Here is a 22,555-nt window from a genome sequence, read left to right on the forward strand (position 1 = left end):
CTGGCGATAGTCGTGCACAATACGCCAACCCACGGATTTCTTGACACAAAAAGTTGGGGCACTGAATGCCGAGGTGCTAGGGCGAATGATTCCAGCCTGTACCATCTCCTTCGCCCAATCTTGGATGACCTTGCGCTGCTCTGGGCTTTGGCGCCACTGTTTCACCGAAATCGGTTGCGTTCCCGGCTGAAGCTGAATTTCGTGCTCAATCCCTTCGCGGACAGGAGGTGTGGTACTCGGCAGCTCAGTGCGAAACACAGTATCGCGGTACTTGAGCAAAACTTCATATGCCGGATTGTCCACTAGCGCCTCCCATCCTTGTTGCTTAAAACGCTCAGCCTTTTCTGAGTCGTGCGGGTTCACAACAACAACAGCTTCAATACCCTTCCCTTTGCGAAGTTCTGTCATAAATTGCTCCGTTGAGATCAGCTTCGTTTCTCCGAACGCACCGGTGTGGCCATGCTGCCGGTAGTAATGGAATATTTCACGGTTCTGGTTTGCATTCTTGAAACGACGGCCTCCAATCATACGTGCGGGAGGTCGGTTAGGTACCACCAACTGATGGGCCGGGGGTTCCTCGGTCCTATTACGTGGACGCAGTAGTAAGCGTTCCCAGTCGATGTCAGGGTTATTCTCCCGAAGCCACTTCATTCCGAGGGGCACGTCCTTGTCTTCTGGAACAGGCATGACCGTAAAAGTCTCGCACGTCACGGGGAAATTCGGAATCTGTAGCATCATTTCGACGGTACGTCTTGGTCTTTGCACGGTTTGGTTGTATCCCAGACGAACTGTCATCATGTCGTCGGGATGCTCCGTGATTTCCAATTGTAGTCGCTCGGCTAATGCTTCCGTGACACCGTTGAGGCTGCTGCCATTGTCGACGAAGATCGAAACTTCTGCGGGGGTCTCATCCTGCTTGAAGGCTAAAGCGCTTATTTCCAAAATAGCATAGAATGATCCGCCAACATAGTGGTTCATCGCCTTGGTGGACGTACATTGTGGCTTGATATGGCCGAATTGTCCACAGTTGTTACAAGTGGCTGACTTTCGCCAATCCTCTTTCGGCACACACTTCGAAGGTGGCTTTCGTTCCTGTGGCTTGGCCGTACTGTTAGCCGCAGGTTTCACAGACGAAACTGCTTTCGACGAAGGCTGATGACTCACTGCAGGTTTTACCGATAGCCCTCCATAGTGAGCAAACTCAAAGTTCGTTGCAATGTCAATGACTTCATGTAAGAATCTTGGACTGAGTTCCTTCACCTTCTTAGCCGTCTCCGCACGAAGCCCATTCTGGGAGTAGAAACGCTTCTCCATTTCTGAAATGTCCAACTCGGATTGAGACATCAAATCCTGAAACGACGACACGTATTCATGGATAGTTCCGTGTTGTTTCAGTTGAAACAACCGCTCACGCAGGTTGTATTCAAAGTCTTTCGGGCGAAAGCGCTCGCGCAACATTGCCTTAAACAGTTGCCATGATTTCGGCATCCCCGCCGCATCACAATCCGACGAAAAGGCACGATACCAGTTCAGCACAGACTTGCCTAAACTGCTTGATATCATGGTCACAAAATCGGACGTATCGGCCTCCATTATTCCTCGTTTGTTAGCGTAGTACTCCTCCGTAGCAAAGATCCAAAGGTCCAGGTCTTCGCCAAATTTCCCTTCATACGTGGGAGGATCCTTCTTCCGTCGTTCACCTTGCGAGGCCAGTAGTTGCTCAAAACGACTGTTGGCCTGTTGTATTTGCATCTGCAACTGGATCTGCATCTGATTCTGATACATTTGCTGCTGCTGTGCAATCCACAACATCAACTGCTGCATCGACATTGACCCAGGCGCAGGGGTTGTCGTCCCCGCTGATGGGGCTTCACTTTGCGCTTCTTGTGGCGTTGCCGCCTCCGTTTGAGCCGTTCGCGGCACTTGACGCTGCCGCGGGTTAGGCGAATCACTCTCACCCGCCCTACTCCTTGTCACAGGCATTAGGTCTCGAGCAGATGGACTTTTCGGTGAGTGATCCGTAAAACGGTACAATAAAACGGAGACGAAGTGAAGCTAAAATTGTGTTTAAAGCTTAGTGTTTCTGAGGTTTTAGGCGGATAAGCCCGTTAATCTTCGCAGCAATGTTGTCCTCGCAGCTCTTAAGGTCGAGAAGAGCTAAGTTGAGTTGTCGATCAACCTTACCCTCAATGCTGTCGTCCTTGATACCCCAGACCTCTTTGCGAAACTTAACCAGGACCCTATCGCTAGCGTATGTAGTTGAGCAGCTTGGACATTTCGCTGGGTGATCGAGCTTCTCAGTTGTGTACAAAAGTCGTGCATTTGAAGGATTATTTTCTAAGTCACGTGGTTTACCAATTCATGACCTCTGACCAGTTCATGGACTAAAGCGACTATTATCCAATCCAATCTTCTTATTTGGACTAATATTGCTCTGATTGGCTCAATATTTTTTAACCAGATCTTGGCCTCACTTTTCCTTACGTCAGATATCGAGTTCACAGACACAGCTAGAAGAAGCTATCGACCGCGTCCTCGCAGGAGAGAAGCTCGCAGCCGTGGCCGACCCGTCACCAGTGTCGTTGTCAACACTAAAGCGCAAAGTCGCCGCGCGCATCGAAGGTCGATCTATCGAGCGCCAACGGCCCGGACTTGCCCCCCCCCCCTGCTGCCTCCCGAGTGTGAAGCCGATCTAGTGACATGGATCGCTGCAATGCAGCGTCGTCTGGTCCGACAAGCAATGGTGCAGGAGCTGCACTCCAAGCGCGTGACAACAATGGCGCCGAAGTGCCTGCAGTGGAGCCGCTGTTCATCATCGAGAGCGCAACGGTTTGAGTTTGGTATGAGACTTTGTATGGGATCGCGTCGGTCCAACATCTGGTCAGTGCGTCATAAAAAAATAAATTTCCGCTTTGTTTGCTTCGCTGTTGCTTGCTCATATTTGCTCATAAATTGGTGCGAGGACCCTCAAAATTAAGCGTACCGACTGCTTGTATAAATGCTAGCGTTGTAGCATCGCTGCTCTAAGATTGGTGTCATCATCGACGATTTCGCATGAGGTGCTGCTGGCGGGTCATGAATTGGTAAACCACGTTATGAATTACTTAACACCTTGGCTCCGAACGTCGTAAGTTACGACATGTCTGTTTTTTTATGTCGTAAGTTACGACATTGAGCGTGTTATACTAGAAAAACGCATAGAGACGATTTTCCCATACTTTAATCAAGTTTATTTCAAGCAACCGCAACCTATAAGGTGCGAGCGGTCTCTGCGACAAGTTCACAGAGCCGGGTCAGAGGATGGGTTCAGGTGGGTGAAAGATTCCAGGTTGGTCCGGAGTCCGGACAGTACGTCCAGAGTTGGACCGACAGGTATCGTTCAGTGAAGGATAAGTGAAGGGCCTTCACCCAGCACACGAAGTTGACTTTAGACACTTTTGGCGGCAGCTCAGGGTGACCGGCTAGACCTGGGGAAGCGCGTCGTGTAGGGCACGCCCGGCAAGAACACAGGCAAGCACAAGAAGACACGGTAGGAACTGCAGCTTCCCCGCGAAGAAAGAAGCGATGGTGGGCAATAAAAGCAATGACAGTGAGCGTGTAGGTTGCGTTTCAGTTAGTCAGTGGTCAGTTTCGTGTGGTTGAATACAAAGTTTGTTGAGCAATGCACCTTCTTTCATGTGATTTCTGATCGGAGCTGCAGAACAGTGCACCTCCTTAGCCATCTGTTGACTGCAAGTGGGGTCTGTTACGACATTGAGCGGCGATTGCTCTATTTCTATGTCGTATCACTTACAGCATTGGTGAGAAAACCTGATGACAATTTATACACCTATCCCGACGAGAAACACATGGTTCATACAAATATCAATTGAATATGTAAGTCGTAACTTACGACATGCGCTTACGCGTCTGAGGCGAGTACCGTTCGGAGACAAGGTGTTAAAGTAATACGCTAAACCTCCACGAGTTTCAGGAATCTTTGGGCAACAAGTATTAATCGGTAGAGCTAACAGGGTTTACTTGCTTATATGTTGCGGACAGAAGACTTGTTTGGTCGCCATGTCGAGTAGTTCATAGCAAGGTTTGTTTTCGCATTAGCTAGGTGCAGTTGACGATGTCATTCAACTGCGCAGATACGTAGAATGCCTCATCATTAGATTCAATCTAGGTTTTTGCTAAGCCACCACTACGACAAGTCCATTTCGCAGGTAATACCACAACTAAATGCTTAAAAAATACGTTATGGGCCGCGCCTTTGAATCACGCGGGCCGCAGTTCGCTTATCACGGCAATTTGCATCGGTACAGTACCGATGCACCAGCACTTCACATCGCACGCAATGTAACCTTGCCAGAAAAAAATACTACTAGAAGTACTTGTTGTACCTATCCAACTTTTCCGCATCCACCCTCAACACTTGTGCGTGGGGCAAGGCAATCCGTTCATTATTAGAGAAGGCAAGCCTCAGCTCGGGGCTCGCAGAGAGCTGAGCTGAGGCAACCCAGGGTAAGGTGTGGTGGGTTTTGCGAGCGCGCAGTGGCAGCGACTCATGCTGGGCCGCGCTCGGTGTTGGTCTTGGGTGCTGCTTGTCCGAGGCGAGGGAAGACCACAAATGAGCGGATTGCCAAATCTAATCCTACCTAGCGCTGGGAAAACCCGCCCAGCTGGACAGTGCATTCTGCAGGGCCGTATCTAAGCGGGAAACCAGGGCACCTACACACACATACACTTGATTGGCCCGATGAGCGGCGAGGATGGGACCGATGTTGCAACGCGGCAACGAGGCGCGTCGTATCGTCGAGGCTTGGTTATGAGTCATGACTCATGACGCACGAAGTCTTGGCCGTTCAGCGGAAAAACACTTTTTTTCCCTACTTGAAAAAGTACCAAATCGTCATATCTTCCTTTTAATTAAAGAACCTTTGTCGGAGGTAACGGCGAGCGCGGCCGGAAGAGGAATGGCCCGCCCCGCGTGCAAGTACAGCTCCAGTGATGGTAGTGGTAGCGGCCAGCCGTACGATCTGCGCACGTCACCAGCGCGCCTCGCACAAGCACGGAACCGTCGCGGCGATCAATTGCCGTGCTCGCCGTCCTTACTACTAAACAAGTCGCAAACATGTTTACCAACTGTGACGCTAATCATGAACCGCCACACGGGCATGGTGCTGGTGCAAAATTCAATGGACAACTCGATCCGACGCTCGATTCGGGCCTGGACGACCCCACGCACCAATGGTATCGCATCCCCGTGAGCAGTGGCTACTTTGCCTTCAAGAACGGGGCCACCGGTAAACTCCTGGACCATTGGCACGCCAAGGAAGGTTACGGCAACACGGTAGCCATTAGCGACGGCCTGAAGGACCCCAACCGCCAATGGTTCTAGATGAAACTGAGCGACATCTTCATCGTCCTCCGGAACAGGGTCAGCAGACTGCTCACCGACCCCTGGGGTCAAACTTGATCCGCACAAGCGGCAGCTACGTCGAGCGGCACTGGTGTCTGCCACACTACTACCACCAACACAAAAAACTTTTTTTTTGAGTCGGGGAAATACATTGAGCAGGATAACGACAAAGCTCCGGCTGGAGGTAGGCGCGTCACATCCACTTCACGCCATTGGCAACGCCTTCCGAGTGGTTCCGACGGCTACTTCGTCTACAAGAACGTCGCTACAGGGAGCGTTTTATCGAAGCCATCGATTACGACGAGAAAGTGTTATTCACCAGTGGCGTGAGTACAACGTTGGAAGAGGGTTAACCGCTCTCCAGAACCGTGCGTTCGTCTGTATACTACGCCAGACCGACGAAGTGTCCATTTACGCGTTGAGCACGACAATTCAAAGCGGCAACAATCTCTGGAAGGTTGAACGCGCACACTCTAGGCGAATGGATTCAACCAAAAAGAAGTGGTAAACAATTTCCACCTTGAAGGTGAGCCAGAGAACAACGAGAAGGCCCCGTGCGGTTTTTCCGGCTGAAAGAAGTGCTTCTTATCAGCTAGCCAATCCCAAATTGATTTCATCTAAGGCCACGGCAAACCAAATTGGTCTACAATCAAATTGTCACTTGTTTTCTGACTAGTTGCACAGTGCATTATCCATACAAGCAGGGCTGAATTGGTGCGGACTATTTCTTGGTGACGTACTTCAGTGCGCCTTGATTTTCGTGTGGAATGATCGACATGTATTAATTTCAGTTAGACGGAAGTACGAAACTACTACAGTAGAAGTATTACTTGTAGAGCGTGAAAACCCAGTACGTGGTTGGCCCGGCCATTCCTATGGGTATTTAATGTGGATCCGGTCGTACTGCTCTTGGTAGCTCTTGATGACAGGCCACAGTTTGTGCTCGACTAAAGGATACGACATTTTAAGTTCATCAGCCACCTCCGCCGGGGTCTTCTTATTCAGTAGCCAACCAGGAATCTTAAGCTTGTGTACTGCCACCTTGACAGCATCTTTCAAGCCCCTCTCCTCGTCCTGAGCATCCTCGTTGACCTTCTCGTGCCTCTTGCCACCCTCGGCATAGCTCGCAGCACGGATTGAGGTGGCGGTTCTTGAGACGATTGCTTCGGACTTGGAAGTGGCGGAGACAATGTTGCAGCTCGAGAGGAGCCCGAACACAGCCACTAGAAGAATTCCGCGGAGGTGCATCCTGTAGTGGTTTTGCTTATGGGAGGACAGGGGGTATCTGGGTCTTGAGGTCTGGATGGCAAAAAGCGGAATGAGTCCAATGGGCATTTCTCTACGTCGATACAAGGCTTACTGAAAACTGCCCGCGCTCTTCCGATTTGCCAGTTGTGCGCGCCATTCTTGTGCAGGGACCTTCACTCTTGCTTCTTTCTCTCTCGAAAACGGGAGGCGCGGGGCGGCTCGTGCCTCCCACCGTAAGGTAATTTATTGTCGCCCTCTCCTGACAAGTTCAACCCGAACCTCGAAAAAGGCTATATCTGGTCTACTAAATCTTCACAGGATTCGACTGCAATTACACTGAACGGGGAACACCGTTTTGGTGGTAGCAACGTGTGCCAGATTTGCTTGCAGAAGTGGTGGCTTCTCAGTGAGCTATTCAATGAAAACCTGGCGCTCATCCAAGAAACGTTATTAGCACATCCGATTTTCGATCCCGACATCAAGGAAACGTTATACGCCAAGTGTAAAAATGCTTGACGGTATAATGGAGTGATACTGTAGACTTTTACACATCGTAGCTAGACCACTACGGTACATCTACGAGCGCTACATGCATTTTCACAGTTTGCAAGGATTTGTTACATCAACTTTTTGCAGTAATTCGTTGTACAGTGCCATTTCGCACTTGGGAGCTGGTCGCGATGGTTCGACAAGTGGCGATGCAGCAATTCTGTATTGAATTTCGCAGTTCGAAGAACTGTCGATTGGGGAAGGTTTTTGGATGACATCGAACGACATTCGCGCTACATTCGTAGCTTCCCCCGCCGGCGGATGACATCGAACGACATTTATGCTACACGGGACCGTCGGCATATCTCCAATCAACATAGCGATCTGATGGATCGATCGATCGATATATAGTGGATGTTGAAGCCGACTAGAACAATTAATAAAGGTGCAGTTGTGTATATTATACTAAGTAGATATTTCTAAGCTGTGAGATTCGGAAGACTGAAGCTCGACAAGAATGCAATGATTTCTGTTTCACAACGACTGGGCTTCGACTCAAACCAGTGAGTTTGCCTAAAGAAAAGTAGTCGAATTTGGGTTCCACATCAAAATCCAAGTTGCCCAAGTAGATATTAATACAGTTTACCGTAGCTAGCGACACGGTATGTAAAAAAATAGTGAATCAACTTCTTCATACGAAAGCATCATGGTCGTGGTGTGATGATAGTGCAACATTCACCCTGGAACCGGTGCGCTCACGCTGAGTGAAAAGAACTATGTGTGCGTTCACATTCCTGTCGAGGGGATCCAACGAACGACAGCTTCGCCAAATATCGACACACCAGTGAAAGGCAATTTTCCATGGTGATAAGTGAAGAGCAGGGAATGAGTAATTCAATTTGATAGCACTACCGGCATCCTCCGTTCTTTACTGACAGTCATGTTTGGCTACTTAGTACAAAAAGTGGGTAAAAAAGTGATGTCTGCCGCCGCATTGTGAAACACTCATTGTTTCATCGCAGACCGAGCTGCTCTCGATGGTATCATGCTCGACAGCCACAGCTCAAACTCTATGATCTACCAGGCTCAGGCTAGAAAGCTGAGCGATAATTTCACTAGCTACAACGTCTACTTTCTTCACTAAAGGCTGTGGCATACATGTAGTCATCGCCTGCTTCCAGGGCCTGTAAGTGCAACATCAAAGCTGAAAGTGGTACGCCCTCCCCACGCAGTTCATTCATCCATACCACGAGCTTCTGCTCAGCTTCAGCGGGGAGGGCCATACCTGTGCCGCTCGTCCGAGCATTCTTTTTGAGAGCTGTCTGTCCATGAGCTTTCGCCGCGGTTCGTGGACAAACTCATCTAGACCGCTGTAGAAGGCGTTAAAAGCCGCTGTGATGTCACCGCACGGTGCCCAGGCATCGAGCACCTCGAGCTTTCTGCTGCCGTAATTGCGATCGAGATCTGCTAGACCTCAGTTTCGACTTCTCAAACTTGAACAATTGCTGGATTCATCCGTTTACCCAGCAAGTCCAGTTGAGCAGTTAGCCTGGCAGCGCTAAGTCTTCAAATGCACGGATTTTTTATTCTTTTGTCTCCCCCGGTAAGTTTCCGAGCATAAGATTCTGCCTAGGCATCAGTGCACGTTTCAGTGGCAGGAAGGAAGGAAGTTACGTTGATTACGATGATCGTTCTGCCAACTAACGTTACAAAAGAACGAAAGTTAAAACTAAATCCGTGAAATCTTGATCCGACGAGCACGAGGAGCCCGAAGCGATGAAGTACCAACTGAACTAAATCTGCGTTGATGTTCAATCCATTGGAGTGACGATATATAGACTGGCAATGCCATTTGAAAAGAAGCAACCAAACTTGGTACACTTGGTTGTACAGTGGTAGATTAGGCAGATGCAGGAGATGCCCGAATACATCGTTTCCCTTTACAATTTTCCGTACAAGCTAGCTTCGAACTGCGAAACCCCCCGGGTCCACCACCCGGGTTTTCAATCCTTTCAGTGCCTGTGATGCTTTGGCTACAAGAATGCCACCATGGTTTAAATTTAATAAATGAGTATTTTTTATTTTGCTTCGCTATTTTTCATCCGTTTACGCCGTGAACCCTTGAAATTTTACGGAGGCGAGTTTAGCATTAAAAAAATCGCATGGAAACGGAGGCAGCCTGCGTCTGGAACTTATTCCGTGAGGTCTATCCGTCGCCCAGTTATTGTCGCATCTTTACGGTGTAGTGTTATCATTGACCTGTCCATTTGTCGGCCGCCGGACTTCCGAGAGGTAGCCATTCAACCAGGCGTCATTGTTGGCATCTCGCCCGTTGAGAATTGTTTTGCCGTACTGGTAGCGATCACACGGGTATCCGCCACCGTTCTCCATGGTGACGTCATTGCCTCGATATCCTTGCGGACCACGATAGCTAGCGGGGCAGTCCATGCAGTCGCTGATCTGCTGGAGCCCCTCCGTCATGGAGTACTTGCCATTTGGACACGGTCCCGAGCACTGGCTGGTCGTGAGACCTGTCGATGACCCGTACAAGCCAGCAGGGCAGGGCTTGCAGTCCAGAATGCTCTTGGCGCCTAATTTGTCGTTGTACGTCCCTTTCGGACACTTGGCTGTACAGTCCTTGGACACCAATCCCGGGCTGTCTCCGTAAACCCCATGCGGGCAAAACTCGCACTCACCGACTTTGATTCCCGCTCCACTCGGGCGATATATCCCTCGAGGGCAGTCGGCAGGTCCAGGTTGCACGCCTAGGTACAAACGCACTGCAAGGAGGCAAAACATACTCAGATTAGTTCATAATGATACAAACCAAAGCTATTCAAGCATATAGTGACTTACTTGGGACGATCTGGTGCAGCTGGCCGCCAACGCGTAAGTGCTGCACTGGTTGTAGTTGCCCATGCTGCTCAAATGCTACATATCGGAGAAGCAATCAAACATCCGCTTTCTAATTCTTTTGAATTGGACATACAAACCCATGAAGACTGCGCTGACGAGGAAAGCGAGCCAAAGTTCGTTGAAAGACCTTCCGAACGTCGCCATTCATCTTCATCGCTCTATTTGAAGACTGCATCTAGCGATGAAAGGCGTGAGTTGCTATTTTCTCCTCGTTTAGGAAGGTCTGTTTTGCGATACAAATTTAGAAATTCTACTATTACGCGTTCGCCATAAGTATTGGTCGAGACGTCCATTTCATTCGCTGAATTTCAAAAGTATTCGTATTGAGCGCGAGAATATCCCAAGACGTGCGAAGCGTTGCAACAAAAGTGAGATGCCAGCACAATGCTGCGAGAGCGATCCACAAGTTATTATCAACGGATGTCTACGGACCCATATATTTGGCTGGCTGCACGACCTGTAGAACAAAGATTTTGAGAATTTGCTAAAAGCATCAATTTAACTTGGTTATAACTCTCAAAATGGTGAAGAAGAAGTAAAAAACGCTATCGCGGTGAACTTTTGGACTTCAGTTGATGTCTATGGGTACGGGGGGAGCGCTTATCGTACTGTTCCATGTAGCTCTTGAGAACGGGCCACATTTTGTGCTTCGTCAGCGGATAGACACCATGCATTCCCAGTTCGTTAGCCAGGCTTCTTGTGGTATAGCCAGCCTGGGATCTTGGTCTTAGCGAGGGCTCTTTCAATAGCATCGTAGAGCCCCCTCTCGTCGTCCTCTTCGTCTTCGTCGCCCTTCATGTGTAATCTCAAAAACCTCTTGTCGAAGCGCTCAGCACTTGTTGGCGTGGAAGTTGCCTTGGATTCAGTGGCGGCAGCCGCAACGTCCCAGCTTGAGTGGAGACTGGCCAAAGCAACGATCAAGATGAACTGCAGACGCATGGAGGTCGTCGCAGTCTCGGATGCTTGGGGACTTGTGCTCTAGGCCGAGAAAAGCAGGGTGTGGATACTACCCAGCCCTGATATACCATACACATTTCCTAATACTACACCTCTGTAAACGTATGCAAATCAAAATCATTTAATGAAATGTAAGGGCGCACTTATGACTGAAAAATGGCTTTGAGGGTAATGCGAGGGTGGTGAGTCACCACTGGTGACAATCCCGAAACCTCTCTGTAAAATTGTAATATTGTTGGGCATCAATATTGTATTGTAGCGATGTCATCAATATCCACTATTTATTGTCAATATTGTTTAGGAAGAAAACTGCCCCTACCTTATCGTAAGAGAGCACCATAAGCTAGTTTTCATCTCCTTTGTCCGTGGCTGTTGCCTATTGAATACTTCTGACAGCCTTAATAGCACTTCGCTGGTCATCAGACCCCAATCCATCGTCAGTACTTAATCGAGTCTCAGTTTTTTTCACGTTTCGCGTCGAGGGGTCGATGGCGCTGAACAACCGAATTAAGTATACGTAGACTTGCTCTCTTATCGAGCTATGGTTTTCTCCATGTGAGTAGCCTTGAGGTCCGCAGGGCTGCACTTCTGTTTTCTTTACAGCCACGTAATGGCACCAACGTGTATACGTAATAAATTTGAGCAGATACTGCGACTACGTGCGAAAAGACTTCGTATGCGTAGGAGGGGAGACACCTAGACCTCAGAGCTGCAGCGTTACTGCGGTACCTACGTCGGTGATAATAACTTGGCTTGTGTCCTTGGCAACAGACGTCATGAAAGAGGGAGAGGTACCCCAACCGAGTCTCCAACATTGCTCGTCGATGCTTCTGTCTGGTCACTTTCGCTTTAGACACTAGGAAGACCGTCAATCATGTTCGGACACGTACAGTTAGGGGTAAAGGCTCGCTAACCATTGGGGATAAGTGCCATGACGATTCATGCTAACATTACTCAACGTGCTCATATACTCTAGTACAGTACAATATATCGCCATACTAAAGGCAAGTATGGCAATATATTGGGGCAAATATTGATATTGGTACAATATTGATTGTGTTGACCGGGCAGGCCGGACAAGACGTGGCAACGCGTCACCGAGGCTGATGTCATCCGAATGGAAGAACAGAAGCCCGTGGCTTTCGTCAAGGAGCTCATGACGCGCGAGAACGAGATGTTCCCCCCACGCCCTTTGTCTGCGTACGATTTCCCGTCTCCTGACCGCGTTGGAGCCGGCGACGTGCATATTTTGGTAGTGAAGCCTGGGCATATTCCTGTCGAGCCCGTGTAGAAAGCGATTCTTCCCTTGGTACCCAATATGGAGGGCGGAATGCTCAGTTTTGTGAATCGGAGTGCTGCCGTCAAGAAACTTCAGAAAGTTCAGCACGCTAACTTCGTGGCTGCTCAAGACGACGGCATTCGGCACTCTTGGCAGATCCCTTTAATCGATAATCCTCCAGGCTCGGGGAAATCTCACTTCGGTCTCGAGTACATTAACGAGTGCAAGAGGATGCTGAAAGCACAAGAAACGACAAGCGTCGCGACTACTACGATTCAAGGTCTGCAGACTCCTCGATGCCAGAGTGAACATAGGCGGCCAACACGCCGCGATTTTCTCGAGCAAGTGTGCAAGTGTCGTACCGTCATTATCCGGGGGAGCCCAGGTGAATTTGTTGGCGATCAGTCGAAATCCATGACAACTTTGGTGCATTCCGCGTTGGTCGAAGCTATCCGCGAGATGCTGGAGCCTGGCACCATGCCATGCTTGACCGCCACGGACTCGCCCTGGCGATTCGCAACGAAGCTCGTGCAAGCGCTGGGGCCGCTTTTTGTTGTACTGGACGATGCTCTCGATTGTTTCGAAGTCTCTTTCAGCTGTATTGACCGCTCTCGTGGGGATATGGAGTCGCGTGCGCGCTTTATCCGCTTCTGTGAGGACGTGCTGGTGACTTGGGCGCAGATCCCGCAGCTGCAATTTGTTGTCCTTGGCTATGGACGCTATCTGCAAGTGGAGCGCGAATTTACCGTACTTGACGATTTTTCTCGTGATCTCTTCACTATTGTGCGATTGCCGTTGATGCTCATGCGCCCCAACGCCATCAAGCAAATCCTGCTGAAGACACAAATGACGAGCACAGATACCATGAAACTTAGTGACCGCTGGGAATTAACCTCGGACGAATCTCTGCAGAACGCCGCGTCGCTGTTGTTTACCGCTTCGGCGGGTCATCCACAGGAGATCGTGGCTATGCTGAGAAATCATTCTTCGCTTGATGACTTCAGTGCGTGTGTGAACGCTGGCGGCGACTACCACATTAGCCTGGCGCAGATTGATGCACTCTATAGACGCGTTCTACTCTGGCAATCGACGCTCAGAGAATGGTTTGGCTGGGACGACGTCGAGACTTCCACGTCTCCACCACGCGTCAACCTTATGAAGGTGGTGACGGATATCAACGGAGAGGAGGAGATGGCGACGACGGTATTGTACCTACCTCACGTGGGAAGGAACTCTGGACAATGCTCAGATCTCTGCGCATCGCGTGATCGTTGATACAATTGTAGGCGTCTTACACCCGTTCCGAGAGTACGTGACTGGACTTGCTCGAGCAATGCCCTTTGTGACGCCACAGCGCCGAGAAGTTTTCCACTGGATGTGCTTCAAGAGACTCAGCGAGTTGTTTTCACTCGAATCGTCGCTGAAAGGCGCGCTACCCTTGTTTTTCGCTGACACGGAGCTTTTGACGCGTTTTCTGGGGCTCGCGTTGCGCCGTGGGTCGAGATGCTACCAAGCAGTGACGATGATGCGGATTACTTGTATGAGCCTAACACGGAGCTGATGGACTCGAAATCAACGCATCATACTGAGTGGCCGACGTGGTTTAGACGACTGCATCTCGAGCTGGACAATCTGACGGACAAGCAAGTGGTTTCGCTCAAATCCCTGTAACCTAGCTTGGCGCCTGACGTGTTTGTCTTAATGCGAGTTTACTACGCCAGCGAGCAGAACAAGCTGGGGGAGAAACGCATCCCCAAGATCGAGATGCTGGTTGTGGGGCTGGCAGCGATAAACCAGACTACACCGGTCAGTGGCGCAAGGATTTACAGGGAATGCTTGAACTTTGAAAAGGTTCTTTCAAACTTTGATGAGTTGACTGAAGCAGCTGACACTGTCACCAACGTGCTGCTGGTCTGCGCAACAGCGTACGCGGAGGATGTGCTCGGGGATTTTGCGGGTAAAGCGTCTGTGAGTTTCGATCCTGAGGCGTATGACTGCGGACGCATTTCAGAAGTGCTGGTACTCAATCTAGCGCCGCAGGCGTGGCGGGAGCAATTTTTCGGAGTAAGTGATGGTGAGTTATTGGAGAATTGTGTGGAGTTGCTCGTTTCGAGATCCAAGGAAAACTAGTACTACTGGGACCCTGCAGCCAATCCGTTCCTGAAGCGCTATCCATCGATCAAGCCCCCGTGGTTTATGCGGAAAACCAGCCCGGCCTTCTTTCGCCTGATTCGGCGTTGTATACACCTGGTGGTTTCTCGAAAACTTTACGTACTGTACCTTCGTCAGAGCTTCATGGTGCCTAGCAGTCCGAGAGAGGGGGGCTACTTGAGTTACAGAGTACTGCTAAGATGTCCGTGTTTTTTAGCGACAAGAATGAATATTAGTATTGCCTTACCAAGATTTGTGACTGTGTAATGACGGCATTAGCATGCTGAAAGGTTCTTCTCTTCTTTTCGTGGTATCTTCAGCTGAATTTAAAAAACATTTGTATTGAATGTGACAAGATAGATACCTGAAGAATTACAACAAAAGTAAGATGCCAGCACCGGACAAATAACCCTTGGTGACGAAGAATGTGGACCAATGTCATGGTTTTTACTAGAGTGCAGGTTGCATCAATTCGACTTGGTGAAACGAAAAATCGCTCTCATTGTGAACAAACTACAGCTCACGCCTATGGGTACGGAGGGAAGCGTTTATCGTACTGTGCCTTGTAGTTCTTCAGAACGGACCACATCTTGTGATCCGTCACCGGGTAAACGCCACTCATCCCCAGTTTCTTGGCCACCTCATTCGGAGACTTCCCCTTGCTTAGCCACACTGGAAACTTGGCCGTAGCGGCGGCCTTTTCAACAGCACCAAAGAACCCTCTCTCTTCGTCCTCGTCATCTTCGTCGACCGTCCTGTGCGACCTCAGAAATCTCTTGACATCTTCGGCGTAGCGCTCCGCACTTGTTTGGATGGAGGCGCCCTTGGACTCGATACCGGCGGACACAACGTTGCAGCGTGAGTGGAGGCCGACCAAAGCGACTACAGTAGAAAGACCAAGTGCAGACGCATGGAGGCAGTGCTAGTGTCGGGTTCTTTTGAGGACTTGTGGGCTGGGTCGAGAATAGCGGAATGCCTCGGTGGATGCACAGCAAGCTGTGAAGAGCACAGAGAGCACATCTCAAGATCATGAACCTGTACGCAACAATGGTCAGACTCTTCAAATTTGAGTACCAGCCTCTCAAGAGATCTGTCGAGGGTAGGAGCCCCGGCGACTGGTGCAAGGCTGCACAGTGCAGCCTTTGGACCACCCTGCACGAGTCGTACACACCTTAAACGAAAGGATACGGTGCGAGCGCACCCACGCCATCAGGATTGCAGCAACAATCCGTGCGAATGACGTTGTCATGATCGGAAACCCGTCGTTATCGCTAACGTTGAGTCTAATACAGGACCTGTCGTAGATTCACATCACATGCAGTGTCTTGCGATGCGCTGCGCTAACTTACGCAGCAAATCCGCAACTATGTCGTTCAGACGTGAGCACGCTACCGTCCAGTAGTCATGTTCATTTTGACTGACGGCTTAATTGAAAAGAGTGGAGCCCAAGGCCTCTTCACTGACAATTATTCCCAGCGCTTTCACTACAGTCCCAATGCTCGGACGCTGCTGAGGCTCAAAGGCGCACATGTACGTCACCAATTTCCACTGCAACGGCGTAAATGCCTTGGGCATTTTCGGTAGCTCCCCATGTCTGACTTTATACGACACGACTGGATCGAGAAAGGCTTTTCCCCACGGGAACTTCCCGCTCACAACCTGAACGATGCACATCCCAAACGCGAAGATATCCGCTTCCATTGTTGGAATAATCCCAGAATTGTTTTCCTTGGCAGCAATTAGTAACTCCGGAGCCTTCCAGCGCACAGCACCAATGGGTTTACCTATTCTCCCGGTCAATCTGCGTGGATTGCGCCCGAGTACATTCGTACTGAGACCAAAGTCCGTCAATTTGGCGCGACGATCAGTTCCCACGAGAATGTTATCACATTTGAGGTCTTGGTGGACAATTCCACGCTGGTGTAAGTACTGGAGACCGAGAGCAGCTTCGTAAAGTTTGCGCCAAGCTTCGGGAACGTCAACTTTGTCATTGTCTTTGCCTGGCCGACGACGTCGCAGGTAAGTATTAAGGTTCCCCAAGCTGGCGTGTTCACAGACGAAGAACGGCTTGCCACCTAAATGGCACGCGCCATAGAGGTTGACGATGTGCGGGTGATTGAGTGAGTACCATATCGAAACCTCGCCTCGAAATGAGTCGCCGCTGACGTCGTGCTCCACTATCACACTCTTGACGACGATCTTCGAGTCCAGCCACTTCCCGTTGTGCACGGTGCCAAAGGATCCGCGACTGAAGGGCTGGCCTGGGTCGAAGAGAACTTCTTCCGGTGGGATGAACCACTCGGGCAGTGGATCGCTAGCTTCTGGTACCGGATGCAAGTTCCACGCGCTCCCAATGGCAGCGAGCACAGCACCGGTAGGAACTTGCGTCGTTGTACTCCGTCGTCTTCGACTCCACCAGTAGACTCGAGCTGAAGCAGTAGCTGTGGTTGATGCGGAGTCAACGGAGGATGAGCGACGAAGACTGTGCGCTTCAAGTTCGTGGTCTGGATGATCGACTTCGTGATTGCAAGGCTGAGTTGTATCTGTCCGCTGTGTGGCGACACAAACCTGCCGTCGACGCTGTTCTTCCCACGCTTCTTGCCATTCATGCACCTCGGCGGTCCGAGTGGCGTGCAATACCGGCGTTGAGACCAGCAACCGATCCAGCGTCGTGTGCAGCTCGTAAACTTCCTGTGCCACCCGCGTGCGGCTAGCGCAGAGCATCGCGAGAGAGTTCACAGGCTCTTGGGCGGCCACCACGAGACAAGCGTGGAATTCCTTCAATACCTTTTGCAGTAGTTGGAGCGCTCGACGTCGTTCGTCGAATGAAATTGACGATGCTGGTGGGAGTTGAGTTAGTGCGAGAGGAGAACTGGATCCTTGTATCTCTGCCGGTGCACAGATACACCACTGCGCTATCCTCTCCAAACTCCAGCACCATCCCTCCCTCTTGTCGTTCTTCACCTTTTCTCTTTTGGCTGCTTGTATGTGGTGTTGTGCTGCACAAATCCACCACTGTCGGGGCTTGGCGCTGTTATCAGCTAGAATTCCACTCCAAGGTGACGCAGCAATGCGTAACTTGCTGTAAATGTCCAGGAGTCTCGCACACATCTGCTCGTTCATGGCACTGTACTCGCTGACGGTGCCGACCATCGATTGCACAGCGCCTAGCAAGTCTGCAATGGCGGTCTCCTCCACCATCCCTGTTGGTTCTGCCGTATCACTAACTCCATCACTATCACAGCTTTCCATTCCCCCAGATAACTTCGTCATTTTCCCTTTCTTGGGTTTGGCAGCAGCCACCTCAGCGGCACATTCCGTCACGAATCTCTCCAGCTGATGCACTACAGACGAAATGTTGGGACGTCGACGAGGATCCAAGCTGCACATTTGCCTCACCAAGCTCCATTGCTCGTCAGTAAAGCCGCCTTGAGGTCGAGGTGGTAAGGTCGATCCCGTAGTCATTGCGGCACGGACGTCACAGTCCGGGAGGGGTTTCCAGGGCGCCTTCAGTGTCACAGCCTCCAAGACGCACATCCCAAGCGCGAAAACATCGGCCTCCATGGTCGGAGGAGCGTCGCACTTGCTCACAGGCCCAATGCCAAATCGCTCTGGAGCTGTCCAGCGAAGAAGTGGGTCGCGCTTGGTCTTTTCGACGCTGGAATTCCTGCTGCCAAACACTGTGAGCTTCGCCTGTCCGTCATTTCCAACCAGAATCTCGCGACATCTCAGTCGGCCGTGGACAATCCCTCGTTGGTGGAGATACTTGAGTCCCAGCGAGGTCTCGTACAGTTTAGTCCACGTTATTAGCAGTCGAGCGGATTTGGGGGTGCCATTTTGTCGGTGGTGGTGAAGCAACTGGCGTACTGTTCCAGTCGGTGCGTATTCACACACGAAGAAGCGGAGGCTAGAGCTCTCCACTCTTCCAGCTACTGGTGAGTGAGACGTATCGATCTCACGTAATGAATCATCGCACCCGCCGAATAGTTTGAGGATATTGGGGTGATCCAGTCGAAACCACGTGCACACCTGACGGTCGAACGCTTCGTCGTCTTCTCCTCCTCCCTCTTCGAGGCTGCTCGAGTCGTTCCCAGCCAACTGAATCGCCACAGTCGTGTCCAGCCAGCTGCCCTTGAAGAGCGAGCTGGAGGACAAATCGCTCGTGTCCTCTTTCGCATTCCACGACGACCACGACGTATGGAAGTCGATCTCATGCGCTGGGATGTATTCTTTGTGGAGGGTTCCCACGGTCAGTTGCGGCTTCTTCCGCGGCTGCCAGGGCAACAAAGCTGCTAAATCAGAGACTCCAGTGTCCTTTACAGGCCCTTCACCGATGCTTGGCCGCTGAGATTGCGGCCGCTCGACCTCTGGCTCAGGCTCTTGAGTTTCCAGCACAGCCAACACCCTCTGAAGTAGCTCGCTCCCCTCCATTACGTCGCTACTAAATAAATCCACAGACCGGCGAAACTCGAGTAAAACTCCATGTCTTTCACCGGGTGGCATCTTCTCCGCTTCACGCCGCAGAGCTCCCAGTTTATACTGCTGGAACTGCTCGTCACAGCCGTCTCGCCACTGAGTTTTCCAGTCGAGATCAGCCTCTTCATCAGGTAAAAACACTCGAACGAGGTCATCAACACGCTCATGGGCCACAAATGCAAGTTGGGATCTTGCTATGACATCGAGTAGAGCTCGTAAGGGAGAGTCTTTATGCTGAGTTGTATCTGTGGCTCGAAGCAAGTGCGACCGATTGAGTTGGTGCAGCAGGTTGACGATGGCTTCGTCGCCTTCCACCAGCGTCTCGAGGTCTCCATACTCCAGCAGCAGCTTGCTCAGCACGCGAAGCCGATCCAACACGCCAGCGAACGCCACGAACGGTCCTTGGCACCGACGACGCAACTTCTTGAGCAGTTCCTGGGTGAGCAGGTCCACGGTCTCTGCTAGCGTCAAGTCTTCCATGGGGATGACCCCGGAGGAAGAGGAGAGCTGCAGCTTTGGTTTGGCAGTTCGTAGCCTCATTGGTGGCGTCTCTTGGGTCGAGAAAAGCAGAGTGGGGATGAGGGAGGGGTGGATTCATTCCTGGTACTGAGCAGCTACTAGCTACGGGTTCAGAACTAAAAAGTGACGTGGTGTGGATGGGATTAATCCAGCGACTTGAAGCCAGAGTGACGTTCTCCACTGATTAATGGTTACCATGGTGTTGTGTTGTCCACAATGTCTGCGTTAGTCGGTCGCCTGACTTCCGAGAGGTATCCTGTCAGCCAGGCGTCGTTGTTGGCGTCTCGGCCTTTGACGATGGTCTTGCCGTAGAGGTAGTTGTCGCATGGGTAGCCTCCTCCGTTGTCCATGGTGATATCGTTGCCTCTGTAGCCCTGTGGGCCGCGGTAGAACGACGGACAGTCGATGCAGTCGCTCATGGACTGCAAGCCTTCTACCATACTGTACTTGCCGTTAGGGCATGGCCCTGAGCACTGGCTATTGGTGAGACCAGTGCTCGCCCCGTACACGCCGGCGGGGCACGGCTTGCAGTCCAATATACTCCTGGCCCCGAGCTTGTCGTTGTACGTCCCCTTTGGACACGGAGCCGAGCACGCCTTGGTCACGAGGCCAGGACTGTCCCCGTACACCCCGCGAGGACAGAACTCGCACTCGCCGATGGCAGTGCCAGCTCCAGTGGGGCGGTACATGCCTCGAGGGCAGTCTTCGGGGCTGGGCTGCACTCCCAGATAGAGACGCACTACGATACAATACAGCAAAGCAAACGACTTAGCCTCAAACCAAGACCAAAAAGAGTGATCGGGTTAAACGCGTACATTGAGCGAACTCGTGCGGCGGCCTGTTAACTCGAAGGTGAAGGTGCTGCAACGCAGAAGGATGCTCGAGCTCTGCACAGTTTTCACATAAGGACCACAAGAATGCAAGGAGTTAGATGAAGCTTAATGGGGCCTGGGCCTTGTGATGACAGACCGAGGAAGAGCACGCTGGTCAGCAGCGAGGCGGCCGCCACCACAGCGATGCGCCGGAGGAACCTCCCAGTGCCGACGTCCATGGTTTATTATCGCGGGTGTAGTGAGAGCTAGAGCTATTATTGGGGCGTCCCTGGAAACCAACGACGCGTCGTGGATGCTGGGAGGACTGTCCGTCATCGTCACTGCGCGTCTGATAACACAGTGAAACACGGACAGCAACACGCAACAGTGAACAACTCAACGCTGCCAATGCACTGATGTATCTCTTTGTTGCTAGCTCCTAGTCGTAGGCTACAACTCGTAGCTCTGCGGTCACCGTCCGTCAGCACGGCAACTTCAACTTTGGTCTACTCAATTCATTTTCGAATTGCAGCGTGCATTACTTTGAGGTACGATTGATGTGTTCATGATGTAAACGTCGACCCATCTTGTGTACACTTGGTGTGTCGGAGCTGCCTCCCTCCTTGCTTCACGTTGTCGCAGCTCCATAATCAGCAAAGGCGAGAAGCTCTGCAATCCTAGCTCCGCTCTCCTCTCCAAGGCAGCGATGGCGTCGTACAAGCCCACGGTGGTGATCGACAATGGCACAGGGTGCGTACGGTAGAGTCCTGCAAACCACCGCTCTTTCCCCCCTCTCTATCTCTATAGCAACAGCCCCGACTGTATCAATCTCCTCGCGTGTCAAAACCTCTCTGACCCTCCTCCCTCCTTCTCTACTGCTATAATGCTACAGCTACACCAAGATGGGGTACGCCGGCAACGCCGAGCCCAGCTACATCATCCCGTCCACGATCGCCGTGGGCGGCAACGACTCGAGCACCGTGCGCAGCCGCCAGGGCATCGACGACCTGGACTTCTACATCGGCAACGAGGCGCTGGACCACGCGTCCACGCACCAGGTGAACTACCCCATCGCCCAGGGCATCATCCAGAACTGGGACAACATGGAGAAGCTCTGGCAGCGCTGCCTCTTCCAGCACATGCGCTGCGAGCCCGAGGAGCACTACATGCTGCTCACGGAGCCGCCGCTCAACCCGCCCGAGAACCGCGAGGCCACGGCCGAGATCATGTTCGAGACCTTCAACGTCCCCGGCCTCTACATCGCCGTACAGGCCGTGCTGGCGCTGTACGCGTCCTGGCCCAAGATCAAGGACCCGTCGCAGCGCTCGCTCACGGGCACGGTCATTGACTCGGGCGACGGCGTCACGCACGTCATTCCCGTGGCGGACGGCTACGTTATCGGAAGCTGCATCCGCCACATCCCCCTGGCTGGCCGCGACGTCACGCACTTTGTCCAGAAGATGCTGCGCGACCGCGGAGAGGCCGTGCCCCCCGAGGAATCGCTGGAGGTGGCCAAGCGCATCAAGGAGTCGCACAGCTACGTGTGCTCGGACCTGGTCAAGGAGTTCAAGAAGTACGACGCCAACCCGAGCAAGTACTTCCTCAAGTACTCGGACCTGCACCCGCGCACCAAGCAGCCGTGGGAGATCGACGTGGGCTACGAGCGCTTCCTGGCGCCCGAGATCTTCTTCAACCCGGAAATCTTCTCGACGGACTTCACGACGCCGCTGCCGAACGTCGTGGACGAGGCTATTCTCAAGTGTCCGATTGACACGCGCCGTGGACTGTACAAGAACATCGTGCTGTCCGGAGGTAGCACCATGTTCAAGGACTTTGGCCGTCGTCTCCAGCGCGACATTAAGCGTCTCGCCGACGAGCGGCAGGAGGCGAATTTGGCCCTGCACTCCAAGTACCAGAAGGTTAACGCCGAGGCGCTCGAGGTGAACGTGTTGTCGCACCGCATGCAGCGCTTCGCCGTGTGGTTCGGCGGCAGTATGGTGGCCTCCACGCCCAACTTCCACAGCGTTTGCCACACGAAGGCTCAGTACGACGAGGAAGGCCCGCGCATCGCGCGTCACAACCCGGTGTTCAACGCTACGATGTAAGGCAAGAAGAATACAAGCAGCAGCGCGTGGATGAGGCGAGATGAGGTGGTAGACAAGCAAGGCAGGCGCGTTCGTCGTCCAGTACGAGTGAATACACGGAAGGCGTAGACGGGTGACGGCAAGCAGTTCAAGAAAATACAAGCACTCTACAGGCCATGCATGGTAAGCGAAGCCTGGCGTTGATATCTCACGTGCTTCT

At 51.8% G+C, this 22,555-nt stretch overlaps 12 protein-coding genes across 12 annotated transcripts; 3 read left to right on the top strand and 9 right to left on the bottom strand.

Moving 5' to 3' along the window:
* Positions 1-579: 579 nt before the first annotated feature.
* PHYSODRAFT_532005 (hypothetical protein) lies at positions 580-978 on the bottom strand (the record flags this gene model as incomplete). Its single annotated transcript, XM_009539731.1, has 2 exons — positions 580-699; positions 745-978. Coding segments are annotated over 2 exons (354 nt in total), but the record flags the coding sequence as incomplete, so codon positions are not given.
* A 15-nt stretch (positions 979-993) lies between these two features.
* On the bottom strand, positions 994-1,458 carry PHYSODRAFT_531829 (hypothetical protein; the record flags this gene model as incomplete). Its single annotated transcript, XM_009539732.1, has 2 exons — positions 994-1,056; positions 1,138-1,458. Coding segments are annotated over 2 exons (384 nt in total), but the record flags the coding sequence as incomplete, so codon positions are not given.
* Positions 1,459-4,958: 3,500 nt separating this feature from the next.
* Positions 4,959-5,383, top strand: PHYSODRAFT_341432 (hypothetical protein; the record flags this gene model as incomplete). Its single annotated transcript, XM_009539733.1, has 2 exons — positions 4,959-5,061; positions 5,109-5,383. The coding sequence occupies 2 exons, from the start codon at positions 4,959-4,961 to the stop codon at positions 5,381-5,383; spliced, it is 378 nt and encodes a 125-aa protein (XP_009538028.1).
* Positions 5,384-6,277: 894 nt separating this feature from the next.
* PHYSODRAFT_289080 (hypothetical protein) lies at positions 6,278-6,652 on the bottom strand (the record flags this gene model as incomplete). Its single annotated transcript, XM_009539734.1, has 1 exon — positions 6,278-6,652. The coding sequence occupies one exon, from the start codon at positions 6,650-6,652 to the stop codon at positions 6,278-6,280; it is 375 nt and encodes a 124-aa protein (XP_009538029.1).
* Positions 6,653-8,304: 1,652 nt separating this feature from the next.
* On the bottom strand, positions 8,305-8,463 carry PHYSODRAFT_416070 (hypothetical protein; the record flags this gene model as incomplete). Its single annotated transcript, XM_009539735.1, has 1 exon — positions 8,305-8,463. A coding segment is annotated over one exon (159 nt), but the record flags the coding sequence as incomplete, so codon positions are not given.
* Positions 8,464-9,376: 913 nt separating this feature from the next.
* Positions 9,377-10,201, bottom strand: PHYSODRAFT_319714 (hypothetical protein; the record flags this gene model as incomplete). Its single annotated transcript, XM_009539736.1, has 2 exons — positions 9,377-9,873; positions 10,135-10,201. The coding sequence occupies 2 exons, from the start codon at positions 10,199-10,201 to the stop codon at positions 9,377-9,379; spliced, it is 564 nt and encodes a 187-aa protein (XP_009538031.1).
* A 540-nt stretch (positions 10,202-10,741) lies between these two features.
* Positions 10,742-10,996, bottom strand: PHYSODRAFT_289081 (hypothetical protein; the record flags this gene model as incomplete). Its single annotated transcript, XM_009539737.1, has 1 exon — positions 10,742-10,996. The coding sequence occupies one exon, from the start codon at positions 10,994-10,996 to the stop codon at positions 10,742-10,744; it is 255 nt and encodes an 84-aa protein (XP_009538032.1).
* Positions 10,997-12,131: 1,135 nt separating this feature from the next.
* On the top strand, positions 12,132-14,423 carry PHYSODRAFT_341435 (hypothetical protein; the record flags this gene model as incomplete). Its single annotated transcript, XM_009539738.1, has 4 exons — positions 12,132-12,301; positions 12,368-13,496; positions 13,543-13,786; positions 14,002-14,423. 4 exons carry the CDS (start codon positions 12,132-12,134, stop codon positions 14,421-14,423), a joined length of 1,965 nt encoding a protein of 654 aa, XP_009538033.1.
* A 547-nt stretch (positions 14,424-14,970) lies between these two features.
* On the bottom strand, positions 14,971-15,330 carry PHYSODRAFT_532053 (hypothetical protein; the record flags this gene model as incomplete). Its single annotated transcript, XM_009539739.1, has 1 exon — positions 14,971-15,330. A coding segment is annotated over one exon (360 nt), but the record flags the coding sequence as incomplete, so codon positions are not given.
* A 539-nt stretch (positions 15,331-15,869) lies between these two features.
* Positions 15,870-16,580, bottom strand: PHYSODRAFT_532309 (hypothetical protein; the record flags this gene model as incomplete). Its single annotated transcript, XM_009539740.1, has 1 exon — positions 15,870-16,580. A coding segment is annotated over one exon (711 nt), but the record flags the coding sequence as incomplete, so codon positions are not given.
* Positions 16,581-19,630: 3,050 nt separating this feature from the next.
* PHYSODRAFT_532210 (hypothetical protein) lies at positions 19,631-20,128 on the bottom strand (the record flags this gene model as incomplete). The annotated part of the gene is made up of 1 exon (XM_009539741.1): positions 19,631-20,128. One exon carries the CDS (start codon positions 20,126-20,128, stop codon positions 19,631-19,633), a length of 498 nt encoding a protein of 165 aa, XP_009538036.1.
* A 1,025-nt stretch (positions 20,129-21,153) lies between these two features.
* On the top strand, positions 21,154-22,356 carry PHYSODRAFT_341437 (hypothetical protein; the record flags this gene model as incomplete). The annotated part of the gene is made up of 1 exon (XM_009539742.1): positions 21,154-22,356. One exon carries the CDS (start codon positions 21,154-21,156, stop codon positions 22,354-22,356), a length of 1,203 nt encoding a protein of 400 aa, XP_009538037.1.
* Between the last annotated feature and the right edge of the window lie 199 nt (positions 22,357-22,555).

This window comes from Phytophthora sojae (assembly GCF_000149755.1).
Source record: "Phytophthora sojae unplaced genomic scaffold PHYSOscaffold_14, whole genome shotgun sequence".
Lineage (NCBI taxonomy): Eukaryota > Oomycota > Peronosporomycetes > Peronosporales > Peronosporaceae > Phytophthora > Phytophthora sojae.